Consider the following 22,385-nt stretch of genomic DNA (forward strand, 5'->3'; position numbering starts at 1 on the left):
ACGGTTGATGTGACCGCCGCCGGCTACTAACTTTGTGGATTACAATAAATTGCTGTTGTCTCCCAACCTCTTGCGTCCCTGTTGATTCAAGATATCCTCCGGAGGAAGGACGTATACCTTTGCTCCGTGACAGTTAGTATGTTATAAGTAAGATTGAGAGGTGCAGATAAAACATTGTTTAGTTCAAACCAACTTAATCTGTGTCACAAGATGGAGAAAAATTCATGAAGAAAGCATGAAAACTGGAGGAATTAAAGAGGACTTGTCACCTAACTTGACATGTCTGTTATATTAAATATAGCATTTGTATTCCCCGTGAAGTAACAATTCTGACATATCTTATCTCATATATTCACATTATGCTGTTCCCTTATTATTTCACCTAGAAATTTAGGAATAATTTGATAACTGGGTGTTGCCATTACCATTGACTTAACAATGAGAGTCTTTGTAGGCATACTAACCACTGACCATTAAACTCAGTGGGAAACTATGTAACATGGAAACCGACAGCTTATCCAGATTGTTAGTTGCTCATTGTCTTTTATATAATGGAAGGAGCCTGCTTCTGTTACTTCCACGCTTTCTAAAGAGTAATTTGGTAAGGACTTCCCAAAGAGGAGCCGTCCTTTCTTGATAACTCAGTGTATATAACTGTAGCAGCAAGGAAATACATCAATAATTCACTTTAGCTACACCTGACTTAAGAACATTATGCATTGGCCAGTAAAACTATATTTTTGGTAAGACTGTGAGAATGTTCTAACAAAGCTGAATCCAATTGATGCTATTGGCCCCACTGTATAGTCTCTCACATGAATTTTGGTTTCCTTGTAGAATGACAGAACTGTGGATGTCTATTTCCCTAACACGGTTTGGTATGATTATCACACAGTAAGTACAATTCCCTTTACTTAATTCTTGTTTAAAGAAATAAAAGGGACATATGGGATGAATAAGGTTGCCTTATTTAAGAACCATAGCAGTGCTTATCATGGTCTAAAGTTAAAGCTTAGCTCCATTTAAGTAGACAGTAGAGATGAGCGAGTACTGTTCGGATCAGCCGATCCGAACAGCACGCTCGCATAGAAATGAATGGACGTAGCCGGCACGCGGGGGGTTAAGCGGCCGGCCGCCGTCAAAGCGGAAGTACCAGGTGCATCCATTCATTTCTATGGAGCGTGCTGTTCGGATCGGCTAATCCGAACAGTACTCGCTCATCTCTAGTAGACAGTGCTGAGCTTTTATGCCAGGCAAGCCAATGGTGATTATACCTTCTATGCTCTGCTGTATTTGTCGCTTATATTTTCTAAAAATACAAAATATCTCCCTATATTTTATTGTAATTATAAGGGATAGTGAGATTACGTTATACAAAACAAACATATTTAAAAAATCTCCCAATTTTGTAATTTTTTGTTTTGTTTTGTCAATAATAACATTTTGCCCATAACTGTCTATATGTCACTATTTTTTTTAAAGGGTATTACAGTAGACAACCCTGGTAGCAAGAAAACTCTGCAAGCACCACTAGAACACATTAACCTTCATGTGAGAGGTGGTTACATTTTACCACAGCAAGCGCCTGCTTTCAATACAAATCACAGGTAAAAATAATTTGCAATATACTCTTAAACATTAGTATGACAAGATTGAATTAAGTCACCAGCATGACTGGGATTTCTCCTATATATCACTTTTTTTTCTTGTTTACACAAGATTACCCATCCAATAATTTTAACAGCTTCAAAGAGATGTAAAAACATTACAAATAAGCCATAGTCACCCCACTGATCCTCCAAAGCTCTCATTCTGACGCTGACTCTGTTCCCTGCCATTTCTGCTCCCTGGTCCCTCACAACATAAAGCAAACCTTGGTCAGCTTATTCCAGGCCAAGGTAGGTCACTGCTAAAGACTGAGTGAGGGGTCATTTCCTGGGTATCAAGAGGGACCTGCAAACAGAGACCACCAGGAGACCAAAGAAGCAAAGGAATTGGAATGGTTGGGGATCAGTGAGGTGAATATGACTGTTTCATGCTTATACAAAGTTCTTAAAAGTATCTGAGTCTGTTCTGTGGCTGTTTAAGCTATCATACATGTTGTCCAAAATGGTTTTCTTCTGCTACTAGCTCCATTATGGTGGTATCACATTTTAAAATTCTCTCTCAGGGCATATACAATAAGGAACAGCCCCACCCTCATCCATTACGACTACTACTACTACTACTACTACTCGTTTCACATGCAAATCTGCCAAGAGTGACTGTAAAATAGCAAACAAAGAGCTGAGAAAAGCTAATATAGGATATTCAATGTAAATGCAGGGCACGAGGCAGTTAAACAGACCCATGAAACAGAAAGGGAAATCACAGTCAGGAAAGCTGCTTACTCTCTATGACTAACATCTCATAAGCAATAACACAAACAGATATCAGCAGATATAAGTACATAGAGGACTTTCATTATGTAGAAAGCTGTGAAATGTGTATAATGTTCAAGTTCAGTCCAGTACACAGAGAAAACTGTTTGTAGACAAGTGCAGAGACTGCGAGGAAAATCAGACCCTCCCCTCTTTATTCAGAGAATAGACCCCCCCCCTGCGAAACTGTCTTGCTTTAATGACATCTTTGGATGGACCTCCTTGTGAACAGAAAATTAGCTAGAAGAAAGACACATGGTACAGGGACTTCAGAAAGGTTTTTCAGGCAAAAAGCAGAAACATTTTTAATAAAAATGCATTACATGCTCTATGAAATGGGACTAAGTTGTCTGAAAAGCTAGTAAATATTTATTTAAAATATGTATATGCCCCATAATTCAATATATATTTTACAAGAATACATTTTAGGTTTTTTCTTTTTTTACTTTTTATAGTCGATTGAATCCATTGAAACTTCTTATCGCTTTGGATGCCCAACAAAATGCCCATGGAAATCTTTTCTGGGATGATGGTAAAAGCATTGGTAAGTAACCATACTTTGAAGCATTAGCGTTAATATGAATGAATTTAGTGTTTTTTTAGAGAGTGGGTGTTAAAATACATATATCAGAATGCTTCAAATGCTTGGAGGTGAAATTGTCACTATGTCATATATTTTTTATACAAAACATGTAAAGAATTAGTACATGATATGTTAATGCTATATATATAAATGCTATAGTTATGTTGTATATTTGATAAAAGGTATATTATGTTTGGGGTTAATGCCTTTATTCCTTAATCCTTTATTTCTTTATTAAACTTAGCTGCAAACATAGATTTGTTTTTTTCTTTTGTTATAAGTCATTCTTAACCCCTCTCATTAGAAAACCTTGTGGAGTCTCCAAATAAAAACAGGTGCATTTAGAGGTGTAACAAAATCTTATTAATCCAATGGGTTGTACAAAGCTGCAATAGAACAAAAACTACACTTAAGGCTAAGGCCTCACATTGCGGAAACACAACTTCTTTTGTTGCAGATTTTGCTGCATTTTTTTTGAGCCAAAGCCTAGAATGGCTACAGAGGGAATGGGAAATCTATAGGAAGCTCTTATATTTCTACCTCCTGCTCCATCCATTTCTGGCTTTGGCTCAAAAAAGGCAACAAAATCTGCAGCAAAAAAAGCTGTGTTGACGCAACGTGGGGCCTTAGCCTAAGGCTAAGGCCCCACAGGCCAGAAATGAAGCTCTAAAGCGCTGCGGGAACAATCAATGCGTGAACGCATTACAGTTCTTCTTGCAGCACTTTGAACAGAAAGTTCACAGAGTTTTCCTCTGCAGACTTTCTGTTACAATTATAACAGAAAGACATTGAGACATATTAAAGGTGCCAACCACATCTGCAGTGGATTTGGTCTTCAGCTTCTTGATAATCAAGGCTTTGGTCGCAGGGTTGATTTTTGGCATGCTGTCAGAGGTGAAGTTGCAGTTCAAGTGAAGGTCTGGGGTGCTGGAGTTCTTCATATACACACCCACTAATCAAACAATCAATTAGTGAGCACCGGCGAGGCTGTACACTAGGATTGGGGGCATCACATGACAATGCGACCAAACTTTTGTCTTGCCAAAATCTGACCTTTCTGTGTTCATTAAATGAAATGAGAATTTGAAACAAAAAATCAGAATTTAAAACAAAACATTAAATGATCAATATTTTGCCATTGAAGCTAATTTATTTTCTTAATAAAAAACACATTTGGGAGGGTTTCAGCTTTCATATGAGTCATTCCTTAAACCAATAGATGAATTTAAAGTCAGGTTATAAGCTTTTGATTCCACAATTTGGATAAGCGACAGAATTTTTGTCTGTATATCTCCCATTCCACTTGTAACCATTCTTTGCTTTGGCTCAAAAAAATGCAACAAAATCTGTAACAAAAAAAGCCGCTTTTCCGCAACGTGGGGCTTTAGCCGAAGGCTGGACATACACAAAAGCTTGTTTGGTGGACAACTATATTTCCCAGTACCCATATACACATACATACATGCTCTGCTCTGGTGAGCATACATAGATACTGACATTACTATTGTCTTGCCTGGTAACAAAGTAAACTACAACATACCTAACTGTTTTCTCCAGTGGCATACACTTTGTAAAGTAGGCTACTCCTACAAATATTAGCAGGTTTAGTTGAGGAGTTTGAAATGTGCGTCGCCAGCTTAAAGAACAACTCTTGTTTCAATATTTTGAAAGTGGATAATATATTAAAACATTTTATTCAATACTCAGCTCTCCCTTGCCTCTTAACTGCTTAATTTACTGTTCATATCCATTTTCAGTGAAGATAGGCTGTAGTTCATAGAATTCTGTGGAGAAAGTAGGGGGAGAGGAGTAAGTGAATGAGAAGTAGATATAGACTGATGTCCTGGAACACATATTTATCTCAGTAATGCTCTATCCACATCTATACTGCTTAAGGCTACTAAAACCTGCTAGAAAATTTGTAGAAATCTGCTAGAAATCCGCTAAACGTACTATTTCCTACTGCAGAATGTCCCTTTGTTTGTTTCTCACTCACTGGGCTCCTATGCCCTTCTCCATAGACTTCTATGTAACCTGATTTGTCTGTGGGTTTTAGCCCATATTCAGTTAAAGGGAGATCTGGCAGTGACTTGGCCAGTTTAGCAGGCAGGAGAAGGCCGATAAGAGAAGATAGAAACATTTTTGTCTGATAAGACATATCACAAATTGCCTTAAAGTATTTTCATCTGAATATTGGTTTATGAGAAAACAACATCAACTCTAAGGTTCACACTTGGAATTTGAGTGAAATTTACTTAAACATGTCCTGTAAATTTGCCAGCATAATAAGACTTATTTTTGCCTTTGCCAATTGAAATCTTTACAAATGGAGTAAGGGATTGATCGCACTGTGTTTTACTTTAGATTCAATTGAACATGGGGTCTATACTATGTATGAATTTCATGCTACCTCGGTAAGTATATCTGATATATTTATATTCATAAAAAGATCATTTAAAAGTCTTCCATTATATTTTGTGTAATCCATATTCTATGATATATAACTATGAATCCAAGATCAAATATGGATGAAGTTAACTCATGACGATACTGAAGTGATATTTGTCAAGGTTTATACAGTACACCAAGATGATTTTTTTTAATTGGTATAACAGTATAAATAGTTTACACCTGGTTAATAAACATCTGTAGCTTTAACAATGTCATCAATATAAGACAATGATTAATTCAAACAATGTATAATGTTTAATGTATTCAGTACACATTGAATTCTCACTGTTACCAAAATCCTTTTTCTATAACAATAAATACATGTTTGCCTTTTCATCTACTCTTACTATATAATACAGTAGTATACAAATAATTATTTCACAGCCTAAATGTAACACAAATGGCAAGAGTACTAAAATGACCTGTCTCTTCATACCACCCTATCTGGTATGTTATGTAACTGATAAATTCCCCGCCACTTCAGCACCATTTAGGGGCTGCAATTACGTGGTCTTAGCTGTGTTTAGATGTACATAAACACATCAATACTAAAGATTGTGTTTGGTTGCAACAACAAAATGGCTACCCGTTGCCCAGGGCATCGAGTTCAAGTTACTAACATTAACATACAAAGCCATCCACAACTTGTCCCCTCCATATATTTACGACCTAATCTCCCGCTACCTGCCCACATGTAACCTCAGATCCTCCAAAGAACCTACTCTGCTCTCCTCTTATTACAACTGTCTCCAATACTTCTCTGGTGCATCCCCCATGCTCTGGAACTCCTTACCAAGACACATAAGACTGATCTCTACAATCACAGGCTTCAAGAAGGCCCTATAGACTCACCTATTCAGGAAGGCCTACAAACCCCAATAACATTACTGTCACCACACCACCATCTGAACTGTCTCCCCCTCTCCTTCTGTCTCTACCCCCCTTCCCTCATAGATTGTAAGGCCTTGCGGGCAGGGCCCTCTATCACACTATGCCAGTCAGTCATTGTTTGTATTATATCTACCTGCATATTTTGTGTACTGTATGTAAACCCCCAAATGTAAAGCACCATGGAATTAATGGTGCTATATAAATAAATAAATAATAATAATAATAATAATAATAATAATAATAATAATAATTAATAATAATACTATATCACCTATACAAGAAAATCAATAAAGAATGGCGGGGATCAAGTGTCAGTGCGAGGCCGGCCAGATATTTCTAAGATTACTAACTATTATATTTTTATTTCAGTTAATTTTTACAAATCCAAAAAAAAAAAACACTTCAAAATTAAAAGAGGGAAAGAAATGTGATTTGTTTGCAGTTATTTAATTTAAATTCTAGATTCAGATATGAATTTGATATTGTATGCTGAGTCTTTTGTGTCCCTACTTGAATGTATTACCGTATATACTCAAGTATAAGTCGACCTGAATATAAGCCGACCACCCTAATTTTACCACAAAAAACGGAAACTTATTGACTTGAGTATAAGTCGTGGGGGGAAAATGCATGACATTCTGTTTGTGCTCATGTTAATCCTAGCCGGCTTCGGGCCTATATGGTAATATCCCAGACGTCACGTGGTCTGGGACATTACCATATAGGCCCAAAGCCTGTGCTAGCAGTACCATATAGGCCCAAAGCCTGTGGTAATAGTAATAGCCTGTTACTGCTAGCACAGGCTTTGGGCCTGTATGGCAATAGGCTGTTACTGCTACCATAAGGCTTTGAGCCGGTATGATAGTGCCCCAAACGTCTGGGATATTATCACACAGGCCCAAAGCCTTATGGTAGCAGTAACAGCTTGTTGCCATACAGGCCCAAAGCCTGTACTAGCAGTAACAGGCTATTGCTATTACCACAAGCTTTGGGCCTATATGGTACTGCTAGCACAGGCTTTGGGCCTATATGGTAATATCGCAGACCACGTGATATCTGGGATATTACCATATAGGCCCGAAGCCGGCTAGGATTAACATCGGATCCCGGAGAGGTGAGTAAAACTGTTTACTTTCTCACCTCCCCATGGGCTCTGATTATTATACTCGGGGGTCTGAAAAGACCCCCAAGTATAATAATAGCAGAAGTGGGATTGTGGCCTGGGCTCAGGCCTTCTCACTGCCGGCCTCCGCGGCCTATAGTATAAGGTGAAGCGGGGGTCAGCAGTGAGCAGGCCCGGGGAGGTTGGAAAATAAACCAATACCTGCTGGGAATACTCCTGTAGGTAGCGGCCTATTATTAAACAAACAAATATTAAGTTCTCATACTTACCGACCTCGCACTGCTGATGCTCCCGCTGCTGCCACTACTTGTCTTCTCCCGCCAGCACACTGTGTCTTAGCGTAGGAGGCATGATGATGCCACCTGCACTGAGAAGCAGTAAGACGTCATCGACACATGCCGGATGCAGACCTGAGCTAATGTGGACACGTCACCCAGTGTGTTATGTAGCTGGGGGAGGGGGCCGGGACTGGAGCAGAGGCCCGCTGCAGTCAATCCGGTTGAGTCAATTACTGTATTGACTGCAGTCAATACGGTAAATGAAAATGTCACATCTCTGATCTGCAGTGAAAGACATCTGTGGGCGGCTGCTGGAGCAGCACTGCTGTTGATGTGTGGGTGGTGAGGCATCGCTGTCTCCAGGGCTTACGATCTTTCCAAGGGAAGATGCTCTGGAAACATCTTGGGGCGGTCCCAGAGACAGCGCTGCTCCAGCGGCCGCCACAGTTGTCTTTCACTGCGGATCAGAGATGTGACATTTTCATTTACCGTATTGACTTTAGTATAAGCCGAGGTTCACTTTTTCAGCAAAAAACTGTGCTGAAAAACTCAACTTATAATCGAGTATATACAGTAATTGGGCCAAAATATATGTGTGAATAGGTTTCTACCATCAATTAAGTATGTTTGGGTTAAATTTGCCCCAGATGTTTGCATTTCTTTGTCTATATTGGTTATTAAAGTCTTTTAGACATACACATTTAGATATATAACCTTGCTGTGATCCTGCCTTATAGGTTGAAGTTATAGAGTCATAGTGTTTAGGAATTTTTTCTGATACTGTAAGTGTAGCACCTTGTACTGATCTTACCTTTCTTTGCTTATTACCTATTTTAGAGATCCATAGACTTGACAGTCAAACATGGGAACTACATGGATCCAAATAATTTAATATTTGATGAGATTAAAATACTCGGACAAGCAAACCCAATTTTCAACATCATTGTGAAAAAAAACGGCACGATCCAACCGTCTTCCCATAACATTTCTTACAACCCAGATTCTAAGGTAATAATAATCAATGTTTTGAATACTAGTACAGTATTACATGGACTGTATTTCTAAGTGTATTTGCATTTTATTTTTTTTTTGCAAACAGGTTGCTCATATAACTGGCCTTCATCTGAATTTTGGAGAATCATATAGCATTGAAATCAATAATGATTTGTACCGGATAGATTGTTATCCTGAAGGAGGTGTTACCAAAGAAAAATGTGAAAACCGTGGATGCATATATTTTGTATGTATTTTTATATATCCTTCACAAAACATAAAATGTTGATGAATTAACCATTAAAATTTTATCTCAAACATTTTAAAATGGAACACTTTAATTCACATCACGTATAGTGTTTATTTTCATCAGAATCAGTCATATAGATAAATGTTTGCAACTTTACGTCTATAAAGTCGAACGTGTCTTTCCCAGGCTGAGTTTCTCTATTAAATACTTAGCATCATTTTATTTAGTAAAAATTACAGAAGTTATGTTAAACTCTTACGTGTATACCATGGTCACATTGCAGTTCACAAATAATGCAAGTAAATGGGGTTTCTGCAGCCCTGTTTATATGTTTGGCAATATTTCCAGAGAGATTTTCAACATTTTCTCTTTGTGAATAAGAGCTTCTCCCCTGTTTTGGGTGCCAGTCAAGATGATTAACCCCATTTGGACTTTTCTTTGTGTTGATTTGCAACAGCGCACAAAATAAGAGTCATCCTCAAACTTCTTTTTGGAAAATTCACCTAAATAAAATATTGGCGACAAACATTTGTAATATGCAGAGACTTAAAGCATGGGGAGTATTGAGGAGTAGGAGAGTTAGTAGTTGCAACACAGGGATTCATCACCGACACTCACATGGGTCAGTTGTTTTACAGGAAGCCCATTTACGTATCAGTATATTTTTTTGGCATGTGAGAGAAACTGAAGTAACGGAAGAAAGCCCACACAAACACAGGGAAAACATACAAAATCCAAGAAGATGCTCCCCTTGGTTGGGTTCATATCTAGTATTGTTGCAAAGCAACAGTGCTAAACACCAACCCACTGTGCTGCCCCAAACAAATGTTGTTGTTCTTATAAGAATTTATCTTGCTCTCCTGGTCCTTTAATGGATTATTTAGTGGTCTCACTGGCATACATGTAATTTTTTTTTTTACTATTGACGACCTATCCTTAGGATAAGCTGTCAATATTAGAGATGTGAAAGCTCAGCACCTAGGACCCCCACAGGTCACCTGTACCGAGACATAGCATAAATATCAATGGAATTAATTGGTACTATTGTACAACATGCCTCAATAAAATAAGTAACCAAATGGACAGGAGAGTAGCCTATCCCAAAAGGATGTTTTCCCACTAAAAACAACTTTATTGAATAATGGGTAAAATAGACCCCCCAAAAAACAATAAAAATATTCCAAAACCAACCCCCAAAACATCAATATGAACATGAGAAATCGCTCCTCTAATATATAGAGGAAAAAAGCAATTTGTAAAAGTAGGTAAGGTCAGATACCCCTAAAAGATGACTATAGAAAAATAACGACCACTGAGACTGTGCCTCCCAGATTTATTTGAATCTTAATGGAGTGTCACAACGATGAAAGTTGCATCCATGGTCAAAATGGCCGATATAGCCCCAACTAGTGACCTGTTCCCGACTTTCTTTTGGTCAATACTACATGAGGCTAATCTGTAGTCAAAACATAGGGAGATCTGCTCACTAATAAACCCTAAAAAGCCACCTAATAAATTAGGTCAGATAACCCCACAAACATGAGTCAAGAAAAGATTAGACCACTAATACTGTGCCTCCCGGATTCATTTGAATCTTTATGGAGTGTCACAGTGATGAAAATTGCATCCGCGGTCAGTATAATAGATATAGCCCCTAATGACGATCCGCTATTCGTTTCCTTTAGTCAGTGATAAATCAGGCTAATCTATCATCTGTCATCAAATCTGTAGTCTAAGCAGGGTTTCTGCCCACTGTTAAACTTAAAAATGCCACCTAACACGTTTCAATGCCCTATAAATGTCCTTCAGGGCATCTCATCAGAGGTAGATTGAAAATTAGGAGCATAGCTATCCCTCTATCTGTTTTGCAGTCTAGATAGCAAATTGTAAGGAGTAAATGGCGTTCTGGTCTCTCATTCTAACCCCCAGCTCCCCGCCGGCATTAATGTGCAGCCGTGCGAGGAAGACATACCACAAAGTCTATGTGTTACAGCAGATCCATGGAGGTCCTGGGCGTAGGAACCCCAAAGATCTAGTATTAATGGCTTATCCTAAGAATAGGCCATCAATAGTAAAACTGGATAATCCCTTTTATAAACTTTGCATTTTAAGTTTTAATTTAATTCAATATAATTATATTATCTTTGCTGTGATTTTCAGGAACCTGTTATAATTCGAGTTCCATCCTGTATTTATCCAAGCTCTTTTGGCTATAACGTTGACAATGTGCAAACAAGTGCAACAGGAATAACAGCAGATCTACACGTCGCTCAGTCATTTTCACGTTATAACATATCTCATCCAATAACTGATCTTAAATTAACTGTTACATTCCATGAAAATGAAATGGTTCAATTTAAGGTAAGATTCTGATTTATTGTTTATTTACATATACAGTGCATTATGTTTTTTTACAGTGAGAGTATTATTGCAAGCAGAATTATTTGACGTTACTTCAGTATGTCACTGACATTCAGTGGCCAATGATGATATAATTTTGTTGACAAAACTAATCTCTTAATTTGTAAGTCATTGGCCACCACATTTGGGTGGGATTTCAGTCACACAGAGCACCTGAACTGTATTTTTTTTTTTACCTTTTACCTTATTACAGCTTTTTAATTAAACAAAAAATTATCCAAAAATTAGAAAAAAAGCATTTACAGCATTTTTCGTACCAAATCTGTCTAACTATATTTCCCTCTTAATTTAATGTATCTGCCTGTACTGAGCTAGCAAGTACAAGAAATCCAAATTTCCCAATTGCAGCTAAGAATCCAATGTCTATAATATAAGATCTGTCAAGTGATTTTCAGTTTCTAGCTGAAAGATGAAAATGACAAAGCGAGATCCACTGCATGATGGACACCAATAACACTTGAAGTAACCCATTGATTTACAATGGCATCCATTGAGTTCTGTCCCAGTTTCTATCATTGAATGTAAAAAGTGACCAGTGTGCTGCACAGTTTTTCGTAAAACATGACAGAATTTGAACAGAACCTTAAAAATCTTGCCTTTGGCTGATCTGTGGCAAATGTGGGAAACTTTTGAAATTTTGCATTCTTGCAAATCGTCTCATTTTATTATACCTTTTGTTACAGTTGGCATAACTAGCATAGCTTCTTCCTAAATTATAATGAAAAATGGGAAATTACTACAGTGGTGGAGACTTTAGCTGCCATTTAGATCCTGGAATGATAGCAGAGAAGAATAGAACAGATCAATCATCACTATAGCTACAGTTGAATAAAGTATAGTAGCAGTGTGAACAAGTTCTTATTTAAGAAGCCTATCTGTTAAGAAACCTATGTTTTGAATTAATATAAAATCTGATTCTTATTAGCGAGTCCCATTCTAGGAGTAGCTGTATTATACTTTACAATCAAAGAATATACACTCACCGGCCACTTTATTAGGTACACCTGTCCAACTGCTCGTTAACACTTAATTTCTAATCAGCCAATCACATGGCGGCAACTCAGTGCATTTAGGCATGTAGACATGGTCAAGACAATCTCCTGCAGTTCAAACCGAGCATCAGTATGGGGAAGAAAGGTGATTTGAGTGCCTTTGAACGTGGCATGGTTGTTGGCGCCAGAAGGGCTGGTCTGAGTATTTCAGAAACTCCTGATCTACTGGGATTTTCACGCACAACCATCTCTAGGGTTTACAGAGAATGGTCCGAAAAAGAAAAAACATCCAGTGAGCGGCAGTTCTGTGGGCGGAAATGCGTTGTTGATGCCAGAGGTCAGAGGAGAATGGCCAGACTGGTTCGAGCTGATAGAAAGGCAACAGTGACTCAAATAGCCACCTGTTACAACCAAGGTAGCCAGAAGAGCATCTCTGAACGCACAGTACGTCGAACTTTGAGGCAGATGGGCTACAGCAGCAGAAGACCACACCGGGTGCCACTCCTTTCAGCTAAGAACAGGAAACTGAGGCTACAATTTGCACAAGCTCATCGAAATTGGACAATTGAAGATTGGACAATTGAAGATTGGAAAAACGTTGCCTGGTCTGATGAGTCTCGATTTCTGCTGCGACATTCGGATGGTAGGGTCAGAATTTGGCGTCAACAACATGAAAGCATGGATCCATCCTGCCTTGTATCAACGGTTCAGGCTGGTGGTGGTGGTGTCATGGTGTGGGGAATATTTTCTTGGCACTCTTTGGGCCCCTTGGTACCAATTGAGCATCGTTGCAACGCCAAAGCCTACCTGAGTATTGTTGCTGACCATGTCCATCCCTTTATGACCACAATGTACCCAACATCTGATGGCTACTTTCAGCAGGATAATGCGCCATGTCATAAAGCTGGAATCATCTCAGACTGGTTTCTTGAACATGAAAATGAGTTCACTGTACTCCAATGGCCTCCACAGTCACCAGATCTCAATCCAATAGAGCATCTTTGGGATGTGGTGGAACGGGAGATTCGCATCATGGATGTGCAGCCGACAAATCTGCGGCAACTGTGTGATGCCATCATGTCAATATGGACCAAAATCTCTGAGGAATGCTTCCAGCACCTTGTTGAATCTATGCCACGAAGAATTGAGGCAGTTCTGAAGGCAAAAGGGGGTCCAACCCGTTACTAGCATGGTGTACCTAATAAAGTGGCCGGTGAGTGTATGTTCTCTATATTGTCAGTAATTTAAGATTTCCATCAACTGCGAGAATAATGGGCCAGCAGTTCTTTTCTAATTGGACTTTACTGCATTTTCTTATATATATATATATATATATATATATATATATATATATATATATATATATATATATATATCCCCCCCCTCTCCCAAATGGTCATAAAAAAAATATATGGCAAACTATATATTGTTATATATTGTTATATATTACATGAAAACCCCATTAGATTCCTTATACACCAATTCACTGGTGATCACTTAACCAGTCACCAAATCTCCTTTAGTTTAATTTCACTATTTTCCATTTCTATTTCCTTTATTGCTTGTGCATAAAATTTAGTAACTAGAATGGTCCAGGTCTCCAACGTTGTCAGTATTCACTGTATTCATTGCCAATTTCTTAATATAATGGCATGTAGATTTTTATACTGTAAATATACTATTGCATATACATATATAAAATGTAGTACAAAAACTTTGTATTTACAGATATATGATCCCAATGAGAAAAGATACGAAGTTCCTGTGCCATTAAATATTCCAAGCGCTCCATCCAGTACAGCACAAGCAAGACTGTATGATGTTGAGATTGTTAATAATCCTTTTGGAATTCGTATTATAAGAAGGAGCACTGGGACAGTAGTGTAAGTAATGGCTGTCTAACAAAATATTGGTACATCGTGTATTTTAATATACTATAATGTATGTTATAATGAATTATGTAATATAATTATGTAATGTAAAATATGTTAAAGTATGTATATGTATGTAAAATATGTAATATAATTATATAATGTACAATATAATATAATGAATTGGAGCATTTCATTCTTGTGAACCACTGTATTATGCCCATTACATGTGGTTGGCGAATATTGAGAATTACATCTCCTAACAAAAAATATATATTCAGACTTGGACCTTATTCATGCAACAATGCAGTTTTTAATGGATCTAATATCTGAAGAAAACAGATATAAATGTCCATTTTTACAGACCACGTTGTATCCATTTTACTTTTTCTAAAAACAGATCCATTGTTTTCTATGGGGTCTGTGTGTTTGTCAAAATGGACAAACATAGAGCACGTCTTTTTCTAAATGACAGTTTTTTTTCTGTTCGTACTAAAAATGGACATGTAGATATTCTCATTCACTCTGTTTTTTTTTAAAAAAAAGAGAGAGACCACATCTAAAGACATAGATAAAATGTAACAGGACAAAGATGGACTACAAAATTGATAGATAGATAGATAGATAGATAGATAGATAGATAGATAGATAGATAGATATAGATAGATTAGTCAGACCAAGTGCATCTTTTCTGCTTTTCATAATGATAGGAATATTTTCCTTTTCCCAGCTGGAATTCCCAAGTTCCCGGATTCACCTTCTCAGATATGTTTATTCAAATATCAAATCTACTTCCCTCAAGTTACATCTATGGATTTGGAGAAACAGAGCATCCTACCTATCGTATTGACCTGGACTGGCACACCTGGGGATATTTTGCCAAAGATCAGCCCCCTGGCGTAAGTAAAAGAACTAAGTTAATACTGATGACATCACAATGAATGTTGCTAAAGTAGCAATTTCTGCTTTTCACTGTATAATGTTTAAAGAGGTCATTCAGGATTAGGAAAATGTATTTGTTTTCTTCCAGATACGGCATCGTGCCTGTCCAAAGGTGATATGTAGTATTATAGCTCAGCTCTATAGAAGTCAAAGGGCAGAGCTGGAGCAGTACCAAACACTACCAGTGGAGAGATGTGGCACTGTTTTTGAGTGAAAAACGCCATGTTTTTCTAATCTTATAGAACCACTTTAAGCCTTTCTCATTTTACTTACAGCCTTTAGCACCTTCAGTTCTGCCTCACATTTATGTCCGCATGCATGCATAGCATAGTGTGTTTTGATTTATTTGCCCTTTATAAAAGTCATGAGGTTACAACAAATGATTATGATGTAGAGCGCACATTTCTCACTGACAGCAATGGAGATGTTACCTGAATGCACTATTCCTGCTTCTTCCAGGATTCTAGGCTGTGCCCTGTATTGATATTTCAAGTCAGGTTTGTGCAGTATTTTTAGACACATGGCTTTCCTTGAAAACCAGGACAAAATTGTCTTGTAAACCTGTGTCATGCTATGGTCAAACTAAACACAGAATTGGCCATTAAAATTGTACCGGAATCTACTGCAAGGACGTTCCTTTCCTATTTCTGAAAATATCACTTAAAATGCATGTCTGTGTCACTGTGTCTTATTGCAGGTTTTATATCTTGCAGTTCTTAACCTTAATACTAAAATATACATTCATTAATGCAAGGAGAAATGTGATTTAGAGATATTCACAGCACATTTGTAACACTGTTGACTTGTTCTATAAAGGCACAATATAATGTGTGAATATGTCCTAGTAAATCTATTCTGTCATAGGGGAGCTGATAACACCAGGATAAGTCTATAACATCTATTTTTGTATCTACAAATCAATACGGCTGCGAGCTGATAGCCATGGTCAGATTTAAGCCTTCAAATCATGCAGCAAATCATTTTAATAGCATCTGCTCTCTCTCATAATCTGGCCTCTAATGGAATTAAAACAAAATGCCATTACACTTCCCAGCAATTGTTACCACAATCTGGGTAATAATTTACAATGCGACTTTCATAAAATATTTCACATCTTATGCTGCATATAACTCACACACAGAACAAGAACGTAGGGAATAAAAGGCCACAATTCTCGAATCACCCACAGGCTGTACCTGGTTGTCAAAAGTATTCTGACATCTGTAAGGATTTCCAGACTCTAACTCATGGAAACCACAATTTGTGTGCAACCTAATAGGAATGTGATGCTTCGAGATGTTGACATATGATGTCTCTTTTCTATAGTATAAAGAAAATGCATACGGAGTGCATCCATTCTATATGGGCCTAGAAGATGATGCCAAGGCTCATGGAGTATTCCTGCTTAACAGCAATGCAATGGGTAAGTTTGTACTAGGATCTTGGGTCTACTATATGATGCAACTGGAGCCCTACTTGAGGATTGTGCAGACAAAGCAGCCGGTGTGATGTTACAGAACAGTCTTGGGCCCGGTTCACATCTGCGCATGGGTTTTCATTCAGGGAGTTCGCTTGGGGACCCCCCGAATGGAAACCTAATCCGCATAAAAAAAGTGGTTAGCTAAGGAAACCCACAGACCCCATAGACAATAATGGGGTCCGTGTGGTTTCCGCATGAAAAATATGGAGAGAAATGTGTTACTTGCAGGACTTTTTTTCTCTGCATTTTTTATGCGGAGAGGGGAACGGAATGGCCCGAACTCAGATGTGAACCGGGTCTCATAAGAGACAACCCACTTATTGGTTACAATGACAAGCATGTGACAACTAACTTATTGGTTACAAAGTCTTTTATTGAAAGATCAGCTTACATGAACAGTAACAGAATATGGGGGAGATTTACTAAGTAAAGTGTACCAGACTTTCGCTTAATTTACACCAAAAGATGTCTAACATGTTGTGTATCTTATTTATCAAGTATTTTAGACACTTTTAGTGCAAAAGGGGTGCTTTAGTACAACGGGGTGTGGCTTATGTTAAAAAGAGTGTGGCGTACATAAAAAGGGGTGGGGTTTATGTTGTTCTCTGCTACCCAAAAATGCATAAATGGTGTAATGGTAAACTACACAATCTAGATAGTCAAATAATACACCAGATTTATCAAACCGCCTCAGATACTTTTATAAATCTGTTGCAGTTGAAGACTGTTTAGTCTAAATTTGCACATTTTTCTAAAACTTTAGAACTTAGTAAATTTCCCTATTGTTTCTATATAAGTAGAAACAGTGGGGAAGTGTGTGTGTGTGTGTGTGTGTGTGTGTGTGTGTGTGTGTGTGTGTGTGTGTGTGTGTGTGTGTGTGTGTGTGTGTGTGTGTGTGTGTGTGTGTGTGTGTGTGTGTGTGTGTGTGTGTGTGTGTGTGTGTTAGGGATCAATATTCGATTTGAGTAGTCGAATATTGAGGGGCTACTCGAAACGAATATCGAATCTTGAACATTTTACTGTTCGCTCATCTCTAATAATAAACATTAAATTATTACAAAATAACAGTTACAGATATACAAATATGCATAGGACAGGAACCTAAAGTAGCATGGGCGATATAATGAGGAAAAGGCCCAACAAGAATAGTAGTATACAGTTCAATAGAGAGTAATGCCAACAATGATCAATGGGTTTCAAGTCTCTCACTATTCAGTGTTTGCCTCTACTTTGATAATGCTGATAATGTAGTTGGAACACGGCCTTCACACTATGGTTGAGAAATTCACTCTATTGTACAGTAGGTTATTTTTCATCAAAAGTGGAAATTGATCCTGGAACAAAGAAAAAGGGAAACATCCCTTAAGCAAAAAACGTTTACCCTCTTCCAGATTCCATTTTTACTTTTGATAAGAAAAAAAAAATGTATATCTCAAATGTAGTGTGAAGGCGGCCTAAGGGTTGCAGCTATAGATCAAATAGTCTTAATCATTTCATTTCAAAAATGTTTTAGGTTTTATCGACTGGTTCACAGACTTTTGCTGTGTGCAGGATTTGCTGCTACAACTTTTTATGTATCCATTGTGAGTCCGCTTTTCTTTCTGTCTGACTAATGAAGGAGTGAAAAAATAAATAAATAAATAAATATATATATATATATATATATATATATATATATATATATATACTACTAATATTATAAGTGTGAAAGTTTGTGTGTTTGGATGTTTTATATGTTTGTGAGTTTGGATGTTTGTTCCTCAATCACGCTAAAACGCCTGGACGGATTTGCGTGCAATTTTCCACAAACATAGTTTTCCCTTAGAATTGAGTCACAGGCTACTTTTGGTGCCACTAAACAACATGGCTTCCTAGCAGGAGACTCACAAAAGCAGGACACCTAGCCCCAGCTATAGACTCACACACACTGCCTAGCATTTCTTGCCTCAACCTGCCTGCACACTCCTTACTGTCACCTCAGGAGTAGCCCTCACTCTACTCACTCACATTTACATATATGTCTGTATCACGACATACACAATACAACACATCACATTGTCTGTATCACGACATACATAATACAACACATCACATCACATTATATGCCTTTCATATATTCTTATTGTGGAAACCTAAATATTATTGAGTTTAAAGGTAAAATACATATAGGTCCATACTTAGGATCTCCAGTTGGGTTAAAGGGAAGTGTTTCAATACTTACTTCCCCCTGGTTTGTTTGAAGATGAACCATGGGTTTCTTGGCTAGTTACAACCAGTTGTCCCACCTCCATCTTTCTCTTTCATGTTCACTGGTAGTTACCTGTATTATGGGGGCTGGTTTTACTATTATAATTAAGTATACAGACAGCCACTATAATACAGGTAATACCAGTAAACATAAAAAAGCATGAAGGAGGTGGAGCGATTTGTGACCCGGTGCCTGTTCTCACTATGCGACCTGGGGTCACAGCCAGCCTGGAAACCCATGGTTTGTCTGCTGTTGGACCCATTGAAAGTAAGTAGTGAAACTCTACCTGGAGAAACCTCTTAAGGACTTCTGATACACGCATTTGGATATCCAGGTGAACATGTAAAGAAAATTACATCTGTAGCTCTCCTCCACAAGGAAGAAAATAGTCTCTCTAGTCTCCCCTGTATGTAACTAATATGGAAGTCAGTATCTATTAAGAACTCATCATACAGAATCTTTGCCAGAGTTTTGAAACATACAGTATATGAACTATAAGGCCGGGTTCACACGATGTATTTTGGCATGTAATGTGGCACGTAGACACCGCAGGAGCTTTTGCGGGCCGTATATGCTCCCATTATTTTCAATGGGAGCCGGTACCATATACGCAGCACTATTTTGCGGGCGTGATTTTGCGGCGGCCCCAAAATAGCGCCACGTATACGGTCCTGGCTCCCATTGAAAACAATGGGAGCGTATACGGCCCACAAAAGCTCCCGCGGCATCTATGTGCCACATTACGTGCCAAAATACATCGTGTGAACCCAGCCTAACTTGGATAAAAATTGACAAATTCTGTCATTACCAGAAAAAAGGAGGACAATTAGACATTATATATAATATCAAATTTACAAAACTGATTTTCCACTCTAAAATTTATGCCTCCTTTATATGCATTATGAGACCAGTCTAAAGTGTATTACAGCTAGTACATAATAAAGATATTTTTATTAATACAAAATGTTAATGAATACTATAAATTCATTTCAGATATAACAGTACAACCTACCCCTGCTGTCACATATCGCACAATTGGAGGCATTTTGGACTTTTTTGTTGTATTGGGTCCAACACCAGAAATGGTTGTTCAACAATACACTAAAGTAAGTTTTTTTTTTAATATATAAAACAATCATATTTCTAGGAATTTATAAGTGACAATGTCCTCATATTGCTGTGTTACATTTCAGCTCATAGGACGACCTGTTATGCCAGCTTATTGGGCTCTCGGATTCCAGTTATGTCGTTACGGTTATAAGAATGACAGTGAAATTGAAAACCTTATTAATGATATGGTGGCGGCTCAAATTCCATATGTAAGTCACTACTTAAATATATGAATATGTTTTGAAGAAAGTTTATATATGGGGGAAAGGATATTTAAAGGGGTTGTTCAGTTTCAGACCACTATTAAAAGACAAATGTTATTGTTGTTATAATAAAAAGTTTTCCAATATATTTTCTGAATCAATTCCTCACAGTTTTAGTGATTTCTTCTTGCTTATTGCTATGCATTCTGCTCACTTCCAGTGTATAAAAACTAGTCAATGGTCATGTGATATACAGTCCATGGTCATGTGATGGGTATACAGGTGCACAGCGCCTTACAGTCATGGCTCAGTAATCAGACATCTGCCTGGTAACGAGCTGTGCACCTGTGTGTGCATCACATGACCATGGACTGTCCAACACATGACCAGTGACTGATTGTTGTCCACTGGCAGTAAGCAGAATGACAGCAAGCGGAGATCTAGAAAACTGTGAGGAATTGATACAGAAAGTATTTTGGAAAATTGTACAACTTTCTATTATACAAACAGCATAATTTTTCTCTTGATATTGGTATATGTATATTATCTATACATAATCTTATAGGGGCTCTATCAGCAAAATCATGCTGATAGAGCCCCACATATGCGTGAATAGGCTATTCAGGCACCATAAAAGTTATATTAAACTAACCCCCCCCCCCCCCCCCCGTTTTAAAATAAAACCCTAAAACAGAATGTGATAAACTTACCAAACGTGCACACTGGGCGGGCATTCAGGGTGCGCCGTCTTCTTCATCCATGCCTTCTCTTCCTGCGATGTCCTCAGGTCCCATCCTCCTCCGGCGCTTGCGAACTGATATTACTTAAAAAAAATGGCCTGGGCGCATGCGCAGTAGCCGTAGTAGAAGAAGCATGCTACTTCGCATGTGCCTAGGCCATTTTTTTAAGCAATGTCAGTTCGCGAACGTCGGAGGAAGACACATGTGTCCGCGGCATCGGAAGGGTTAATACCGCCGATCGGAGCGGAGCTCCGACCAGCAATTCACATGGGCAGCTCGTCCTGGCCCTTGGCTGTGTAATGCAGCCGATTGCCAGGTGTAATGGCGCAGGCACAGCTTCTGTGTCGGCGCCATTACTGGTCAGTAATAGTACTGACCTGAGCGCGAACGTGCTACTTGCCAGGACGTACTATTACTGACCAGAGCATTAAGGGGTTAACGGACAATTTCATAACGGAATCCAATGGTAGTGTAAACCCTGCTTTACTGCAATTGCTTTAAAGCTCAACTTTCCTCTATAAGGAATCTTTCTGAATATACTTATACATATGGTCACACAGTGTATAGCATTGTGTGCCTGGGTATTCACTAGATGGGAAGTATTTTTGGGTTTCTGAATGGAATCCTTCCCAACCTCTGTATTCTGTTTGACAGTGCTAGTGGCCTCCTGGATGGACATATACAGCCCTTCAAAAAAGTGTACATTCAACACATACAACTTGGAAAAAGGAACCATCAAAGCATTATGAAAAATGTAAACTTGCAGATTTGTCCACATGTAACTTAGCTCTAGTCTGGTTAAGGGCTTTAATTTCTCTTAAAAACAATTAAATACAATGTTACACCATACTAATAAAACTTTTGATAGGCTGCAAATCATAGTAAAGATACTGAGTGGGCACATAAAGGATAGAGGGAATATCACGTTCTAATAACATATTACTAAAAACGTCTCATCTTGTGTAACACTGATCTGAATATGTCTAGCAAAATGGAAATTTGAAGATGGAGACATTTTTACTAGAGATGAGCGAGTAGTATTCGATCGAATACTACAGTATTCAAAATACTCGTACTCGATCAAATACCACTCGCTATTTGCAGCGCCGCACCTCCCATGAGGCGACCTGAAGCGAGCGCTTCAGGCGGCACTATGCCAGGGCCTCAGGGAGGGCGGCATTTTTGCTAACCTAAGCCAGTCCAGGACAAGCTGTCCTGGACTGGCTTAGCACGGAGCGGTGGTTTGGGGAGGCCACTGGAGCAGCGCTGCTCCAGCAGCCTCCCCGCACGCTCAGGCAGAGCGCAGGCAGTCTCCGGGCCTGCGTCTCTGCCGCGAATGGTGCTAAGCCCTGCCCCTCCGCTAAGCCACGCTCCCTCCGCTAAGCCACA

General features: G+C 38.4%; 1 protein-coding gene across 1 annotated transcript in view; it reads left to right on the plus strand.

The window, feature by feature from the left end:
- The window catches only part of SI (sucrase-isomaltase), a 160,997-nt gene that overhangs the window by 104,221 nt on the left and 34,391 nt on the right, over positions 1–22,385 (plus strand). The window contains exons 43-54 of the mRNA XM_075268726.1: positions 838–894; positions 1,483–1,607; positions 2,876–2,964; positions 5,368–5,417; positions 8,584–8,754; positions 8,846–8,986; positions 11,150–11,350; positions 14,131–14,285; positions 15,004–15,172; positions 16,542–16,638; positions 19,937–20,049; positions 20,137–20,262. Coding sequence (XP_075124827.1) covers positions 838–894; positions 1,483–1,607; positions 2,876–2,964; positions 5,368–5,417; positions 8,584–8,754; positions 8,846–8,986; positions 11,150–11,350; positions 14,131–14,285; positions 15,004–15,172; positions 16,542–16,638; positions 19,937–20,049; positions 20,137–20,262 — 1,494 coding nt within the window. The remainder of the gene's footprint in view (positions 1–837; positions 895–1,482; positions 1,608–2,875; positions 2,965–5,367; positions 5,418–8,583; positions 8,755–8,845; positions 8,987–11,149; positions 11,351–14,130; positions 14,286–15,003; positions 15,173–16,541; positions 16,639–19,936; positions 20,050–20,136; positions 20,263–22,385) is intronic.

This window comes from Leptodactylus fuscus, chromosome 3 (assembly GCF_031893055.1).
Source record: "Leptodactylus fuscus isolate aLepFus1 chromosome 3, aLepFus1.hap2, whole genome shotgun sequence".
Taxonomy (NCBI): Eukaryota; Metazoa; Chordata; class Amphibia; order Anura; family Leptodactylidae; genus Leptodactylus; species Leptodactylus fuscus.